The sequence below is a fragment of the Neltuma alba genome, unplaced genomic scaffold (genome assembly GCF_004799145.2).
Source record: "Neltuma alba isolate B1F8T4 unplaced genomic scaffold, ASM479914v2 tig00013514_pilon, whole genome shotgun sequence".
In the NCBI taxonomy this organism is placed as follows: domain Eukaryota; kingdom Viridiplantae; phylum Streptophyta; class Magnoliopsida; order Fabales; family Fabaceae; genus Neltuma; species Neltuma alba.
Genome location: NW_021637736.1, coordinates 80591 through 88495, shown reverse-complemented (window position 1 = coordinate 88495; position 7905 = coordinate 80591). Strand labels below are relative to the sequence as shown.

The 7905-nt window shown below is 38.5% G+C and overlaps 1 protein-coding gene across 1 annotated transcript; it reads left to right on the top strand.

Moving 5' to 3' along the window:
- The first annotated feature begins 4688 nt into the window (after positions 1 to 4688).
- LOC114737984 (probable pectate lyase 18) lies at positions 4689 to 6686 on the top strand. Its single transcript, XM_028925991.1, has 4 exons — positions 4689 to 4854; positions 4950 to 5696; positions 5818 to 5956; positions 6070 to 6686. Exons 1-4 carry the CDS (start codon positions 4742 to 4744, stop codon positions 6289 to 6291), a joined length of 1221 nt encoding a protein of 406 aa, XP_028781824.1. The 5' UTR covers positions 4689 to 4741; the 3' UTR covers positions 6292 to 6686.
- The last annotated feature ends 1219 nt before the right edge of the window (positions 6687 to 7905 follow it).

Below are 7905 nucleotides of genomic sequence, written 5' to 3'. Positions count from 1 at the left end.
GGAAGGTTCTTGAGTTGGGAAGCACAAGAGCGGCATGTGGGCAGCTCGAATGACGATAAATTACAGGAAGACTTGCAACAATTGGGTAACATGATTCCATCTACCTGATATATAGAAGCCTTCAAATGTGATTCACACATAGCATCATTGCCCTAATCACATGACTTTAAATCATTATTCTCTCTCACTCTCTATACTCTCTCTTCGAGGTTCCATTTTCCATATATATATATATATATATATATCTTCCCTAAAATCTCAATCAATTAACACCTTTATTCGATTCTTCTTCTTTATGTTGTTTTGTTTGCTTTCTTAAAGGAGCAGACACACTGATTAACCCGCTTGACAAACATCCATCAGTTCCCCTGTTAATTGTTCATTTTGACTACTTAACACGTTACAAGTGAATAATTTCTGCTGAAACACTCCCAAAAGCAGCAACCAAACCTCTCTCATTTCAGTGACATATATTATTCATACTGTCCACAGAATCACCCCAAGCTGCCAGACTCAGTGAAGACCCACAAAATTAAAGACTGAGTTGAGGCCCTGATCAAGCTTTTCAACTCGTGACTCGTGACGGCAAAGGCCGTGTGTGGGACAGTAGTACTGAAAGCGTAGACACTTATCCTTACAAGAGCATGGCATTTTGTAAAAGCATTAGCTCTGGGAATGCATTAATTTGCTGCAGCACTAGTTAGCAAGAGGGACCTGTATGGCCCCTTCCCACCAGTTACATGTGGCTTACAACAGTTAGTTCTGTCCCTTCTGTCCACCTTCGCTCCATAGCCCTTCAAAATCTCATAATTATTTCACAAAATAAATGAGATCCGTTAGTGCTTCATGTTCCAATCAGGTAACGCCCATTCTTCTCACTGGTTCTTTTGTACTCGTCTCCTATATATTCACGCGCATAAATGGTGTTGTACAGTACGTGGGGGCTCGAAAATACAAGTGGAAAATAAATCGCCGATGAGTAGGTGTGTGTGTGTGTGTGTGTATTCAGATATGATATTACTACCATACCCGAAAGAGCATGCAATGTTTGACTCTATTCTATTACTTTACTCGTATATATATTGACTGCAGGTTTACCTTAAAGGGCGTGAAAATTTGAGGAAATGATTGACCCTTACTATCCACTGATTAAGGCAGAGATTTATGAAAAAGGAAACAGAGTATGGGGTTTGATGTGAAACGACAATGAGGGCTGCATGTGCAGAAGAGACAAACGATTGGCTGAGAAAGACTGGGAAGAAAGGAAAAGAGAGATGGAGGGGTTGGTGTGTGTGTGCGTGTTTGATTATATGTGGAGGTTGTCTTGTAATTGTCACGAACCACAACGTAATAATCCGATAAAAAAGCCCTACCCTCTTCTTCTTCTTCTTCTTCAAACTGGAGCCAACTAACATGGCTGTGCCTTTACTCGAACCCTACTTTACCAGCTTAACAAAGACCTTCGCGTTGGTTTTTGTCCCACAAATTTAACTTCTGTATCTAATTTGGTCCTGCTTCGTTTATCTTTAAAATCCTCATTGGGTGGCTCCCAATTCGGCGCGAGCCAAAACGACAGCCCGTATCATGAAGGCCAGAATCAGAATCCACAAACGTCACAGCGTGTCCACATATATAATGAATGGTGCTCTCAAGTCCGCTGATTGGACCAATTAAATAGGAACATGTGTCGGCAATGAGGCACTCTGGTGCCATGGCAGCACGGTGAGTAGGAATGCTGCGCCAGGCAAGAAAAAGAAGGACAGGAAAGTTGGGCCTACAAAAACTGTTGCAAGTTTGATTTTAGAGGTCCAAGCATGTGCCCCGGTCCTGAGGGTTGGGGTCCTATTTCACTTTATTCAATACTACGACTATTAAAAATAAAAAAGCGGCATAATAAATGAGACTTGGAAATAATTATGAATATCCCTTTCGTGCCATTTGTAGCAGTGCGTGGTCGCTGGGATACGGCACATTTTTCACTTCGTCCCCGTAAATCAATCGGCTAAGAAACCATCGTTCTTGGTCGAAAGAACTAGTAAAAATCAAATAATAACAGTTTATCCAGAAAAATAATAGCAATAAGCTATCCTTGGCTTAATCAGCTAAAATTTTAGATAGAATACTGCCATTGTATCTACAAGTCCACATTTAGCCCGCGCTAGTTTCTTATCCAAGAACTAAAAGATCTGTTCGCAATTAGTTTTAATGTTTCTCCTTTACTAAATAATAGAGAGAGTACGAAGTTGATACCTGATAGGGAAAGATTATTAAGTGCGATCCTTTTTCATTTTTTAAGCTTCGGTGGAAATTTCGCTCAAGCAAGTTCAAAAAGTCGACTTTCCTAATTAAGTGAATTAATAAAAAAACACTATTAATTAACCTTAGCTTGAAAAGCATCATGGTGAGACATGGGAGCACGGGTTCTAGGCATAATAATGAAAATGAAAATAATGCATGCATGAAACTTAGTTTTGCATACAAATTTACTGGCTTGCTACGATAAAAATGAAAGATGATAATTAAACCCAGTGGGTTTCGCTTGAGATAGAAGCAAAGCAAGAGAGCGCTGGGGACCCATGAAATCCAGAATATGATTGAGCTAGCAAGCAATATAAGCTAGAGAGGAATTTCCCGTTATGTCTTATTTTCAAGCGTCCTGTCTCACACCACCGATAATATTCTTCCGGTCCTTAATATAAGACACAATTATTAAGTTGGTTTTGATCCTAAATATAAGACATATTTCTCATATTTATTAATTTTCTCTAAATCACCCCTATAGATACTCCCTCAACCATAATCAAGTAGAAGAGGGAGAGGGGGTATTAAGAAAGATGATTATAGTGTTTTGAAAAAAACATGTCATATTTTTTACAATTAACTAACTTACCTAACTTTCCTAATCTAGTCACATTAGTTAAATGAGTCTTATATTAAGAACCAGAGGAATATCATTTTAGATTCCCACAATCGCTCAACTGAAATTAAAAGCGCCTTTTATTGTCCTTTTCTTTTTTAATAATTCCTTTGATGAACTAATCTCCCTATATAATTCAAAGTGCATAACAGCAATCACGTACGTGCATATATAATAATTATAGTACACCCATGATTAATTAACCAATAACAAGACCAAATCATGTTACGTTAAAACCCCACTGACCTGCTGCTTCACCTTCACATAAAAGGCCGTTTGCGTCGGTGCGCGTTTTTCACTTTGTCTTCTATCGCTACTGAATGACTTCCTTTAATTTTTTTCCATCTTAATTTATTCACGCATATAGTATTTGTAACGTGTATTAAATTTATGAAGTTTATTTGTATACTTTAATGCACTGCCTTAATTAACCCATAGCCATTGGTAATGCGACTACATTAAATCTCTCATTCAATATTACAAGTCTAACTCAATATACCAGTTGCTAATTTGGTACCACATCTCTATCCTTTATCCTGAATATAAGATTTAGTTGACTAATTTAGGGATATTAAGAAAATTCGTTATGTTAGTTATTTATAATAAATAAATGTTGTCTTTTTTAAAATACTCTTATTAATTACTTGTGTTTGAATTACCCATTTATAGTAACTCTTTAACATATGCAATTACTAAAGAAATTATTTGAAGGCAAAATAGATAAATATTGAAGACAAAATAGATTAGAGTCTTATATTTAGAATCAAATTGAATATTAAACTAATTGTTATATTAATGACTGGAGGTAGTATATAATTTCATTCTTGATCCCTCCTAATTATTAACTATTTTCTGTGATATACTGGCTACTGAGATCTAAAAGCTTTTTTCCTCTCCAAAGACAGCTCTTGGATGAAAGCAAGTGATGGACCCACGCGGGAACAAATAAGTCAAAATTAAATCTTCTAAAGCTCGCAGTATTTCTATTTTCTCACTCGACCGTTTTAGTCCCTAGAGGATTCACACTCACCAGTGTTCACATTCGACGCAATTAATTAAATTAATTCAACTTTGTCCCAGAAAAAAAAAAGAAATTAAATCCAACAAATTATAAGCGCACATCTCGCATTACGGGATGCCCTCCTTGCTTTGATTGTTCCCTAATACCATGGAGGTCAGGGAAGTAAATTAAAGTAGCTAGGAACTTTGGGGGAATACGTGTCCACCATTTCTATTGTTTAGGGACCATTGATTGTGCCCCCCGCATGCTTATTTTCTATCATTGTATATTTTCCACTCGCCTTCCACATTAACTCGGTTGGTCATGCCTAATTAACTGCCCTCTCTAAGACTGATTATATGACCCACCTGTAGCAGAGTACTCTCCTCTGTATTCTTTTATTACGCACACTTAACTTAAGGTTGTTATTATTATTATATATAATATATAATTAACTTTACTTCGATGCCATGGTTGAGAAGGAAATATAATACTAGCAATCACGTTAGACTTTTCTCCGTATAGTATCATTTTCCTTCTTTAGTGCATTGTATGCATTTGAAAATTTTGATCTCCCACCATTTTTCAGAGCCTGCTTAACGGCCAAAACTACCGAATTTGGTATCCCGTAAAACCAGTAATCACGAAGCAGGGTGGGTCCCATGTGTTCGAGTTTGATCGCGCCATTTAACCCGGCTTTGCTTTGGTTCCTTTATGGATATATCGATATATATAGACACACACCCTCTCTTTCTTACACACACGTTACTCGTCTTCTCATTCGCTCTCCAAGGCCTGAGCAAAGAAGAGCAAGAGCCAATAACATGGCAACTTCTTCCCCCTCTTTGCTCTTCTTTCTCTCCTTTCTTCTCTCCGCAACCCTCATCTCCTCCAGACACCTCCAAGACCCAGAATTGGTAGTACAAGAAGTGAACAGGTAATTAACTAGAAACATGTTCATTGTACCACATTTCTCGGCATTTGAGACTGCAGGTTCGTACATATAAGAGAATGTGTTGTATTTTTGTGCAGAAAGATCAATGCTTCTGTGGCTAGGAGGAACTTGGGGTACCTGTCCTGTGGTACAGGCAACCCCATTGACGATTGCTGGAGGTGTGACCCCGACTGGGAGAAGAACAGGCAGAAGCTAGCCGATTGTGCAATTGGGTTCGGGAAGAATGCTGTCGGAGGCAAGGACGGTCAGATTTACGTGGTGACGGATTCCGGCGACGACGACCCTGTGAACCCGAAGCCGGGGACGCTCCGGTACGGCGTGATCCAAGACGAGCCGCTGTGGATCACATTTGCCAGAGACATGGTGATCCAGCTGAAAGAAGAGCTGATAATGAACTCGTTCAAGACCATCGACGGTAGAGGCGCGAGCGTTCACATTGCGGGTGGTCCATGCATTACGATCCAGTACGTGACCAACATTATAATCCACGGCATTCACATCCATGACTGTAAGCAAGGCGGGAACGCTATGGTGAGGAGCTCCCCACGGCACTACGGGTTTAGAACGGTATCGGACGGTGACGGCGTGTCCATCTTCGGAGGGAGCCACATATGGGTGGACCACTGCTCCTTGTCGAACTGCAACGACGGTCTGATCGATGCGATTTATGGGTCCACCGCAATCACCATCTCCAACAATTATATGACTCACCATGACAAGGTCATGTTATTGGGTCACAGTGACTCCTATACAGAAGACAAGAACATGCAAGTCACCATAGCCTTTAATCACTTTGGAGAAGGGCTAGTTCAAAGAATGCCAAGGTAAAATAAGTCAACAGCCAAAAAGCAAAAAAGAGTTGTCAAATGTATAATCTTAATTTATTAGGTATTAATTACAATTTGGACCGGGCATTAAAAATTCTGCGAAATTTGAGTTTTGCAGATGCAGGCATGGATATTTCCATGTTGTGAACAATGACTACACCCATTGGGAAATGTACGCCATTGGTGGAAGTGCCAACCCTACCATCAACAGCCAAGGCAACAGATTTGCAGCACCCGATGACAGATTCAGCAAAGAGGTTTGTATGCTGTTTTTTTTTTTTTTTTAAATTATGTGCCTTCGGCTACTTTTTTTTTTTAATTTTTAGAAAATGAGATAATTAATTAATTAGTGAGGTGGTGAAATACGCAGGTGACGAAGCATGAGGATGCGGCGGAGAGCGACTGGAAGAACTGGAACTGGAGGTCGGAAGGGGACTTGATGGTAAACGGTGCGTTCTTCACGGCGTCAGGGGCGGGAGCGTCATCAAGCTATGCGAGGGCTTCGAGTCTGAGTGCGAGACCATCTTCACTTGTCGGCGCGATCACCGGAGGTGCCGGTACGCTTAGCTGTCGGAAAGGTTCTCCTTGCTGATGATGATGATCTTGACTGCTCCAGTAACAGCCGGTCTATTGATTCCAAAAAGGAAAAAGTAGAAGAAGATTTTACTATTTGAGAAAAGGAGAAGGGAAGTGAGATAAGAAAAGCAAAAAAGAAGGGAAGAAAGAAAATATCTGGTCTAACCCTCGAGTTTCGTTCCCTCGTTCCTTCCTTTCATTCTTTTCTTTCTGTTTTTGTTTTCTCTAGATTGTTGTTTTTTTTTTTATTGTTAGTCTTTCTAATTTGCTCCGAGCACCATGAAATACAACCTCGGCCTGTGACTCTCTTGGATCCAAAAAGCTGGTGCAAGGGTCTGTAAAAGAGAGAACAAGTGCAGAAGAGTTGATATATATATTTATGATATACCAAAATTAGTTGCCATTTCGTTTCTTGACACTGATTTCTCTCCCTCCCTCCCTCTGTGCGCGACCGACACATTGCCACAGGTTGTTAACAAACACCATAAATGAAAAGAGCTAGGTAAGTACAATCATGCAAAAAAGCAAAATATCAAAAGGTGAGATAATGTTTTTAAATTAAATCTTGACCTTACGAGTTGGCCGAGTTAATGTGTTGGAGCAATCGAACGCATCCAACTACCGAAATAACTGTTAACAAATGGGGCAAAAGATCGTACAACATAGTAGCTGTCCCACAAACATAATTTCTTACTATTTCATTTGGAAAGGAGGTTCAATACAGACAAGATGCATTTGAAATCGCTTGCCACTTAATTTCCTCCCTCAGAGTGCCGGTCGAACTCGTGGTTTTAAGAGGTGAAAGTAAAACATTTTCACCATCAAGCCATGAGTTGGGTTGGCAAATACTGGTAAAATAACGCAAAAAGAAGAAAATAAGATGTAATGTCATTTCACATTATTTTAATTTTTTTATTTTTAAAATGAAATAAGGGTATTTTTAAGTCAAATTAGACTTGAAATTAATCTCTTTCGGGTCTGGAGGGTTAAGAAACAACCTTTTCAATAAATACGTTTCTTAAAATTTGAACTTATATTCTTCTCTTTACAAGGATGAGGCCACTAACACCTCAACCAACAATTTGTCCAACAACTTGTTGGTAAAATTTTTGCTACTTTCATTTAATGTATTATATCTAATGGGGTTATTATTATTGTTGTTGTTGTTGTTGTTATTATTATTATTATTATTATTATTATTATAATAAACAGATAATAATTATAACTTGAAATTCAGAATAAAACACATGTAGAGATAATGAAAATTGAAATCAGGACAAGCAGATAAGGACGGACGAAGTCCATTAGACTGGGTATATTTTCCCTAAACTAAAAACTAACGATACTGCTTCCGTTTGTCTTAATAAAGAACAAATGTCTACTTTCCCAATATCAAAAGAAGCAGATTAATTTAGTTAAAAGTATTAAAAGTGTAGGGAGACACGGATTTTGTTTTTCTTATAATACCCTTAAGGGAACCTGTCTCCTCTAATACTAGTAACTCTTGCATGGAAAGAGAGAATACCTCTCATCCCTTAAACGATATATATACTTAAGATAAAAGGAAACTGTTTGTTATAATAAAGAACAAAATCGAACTTTGGTTTTTTTTTTTTTTTTTGAAGTAAGA

Coding starts and splice junctions, on each gene's coding strand:
- LOC114737984 (XM_028925991.1), top strand. CDS start 4,742: ATGGCAACTTCTTCCCCCTCTTTGCTCTTCTTTCTCTCCTTTCTTCTC. Junction 4,855..4,949: donor GTAGTACAAGAAGTGAACAG/GTAATTAACTAG, acceptor ATTTTTGTGCAG/AAAGATCAATGCTTCTGTGG. Junction 5,697..5,817: donor CTAGTTCAAAGAATGCCAAG/GTAAAATAAGTC, acceptor TGAGTTTTGCAG/ATGCAGGCATGGATATTTCC.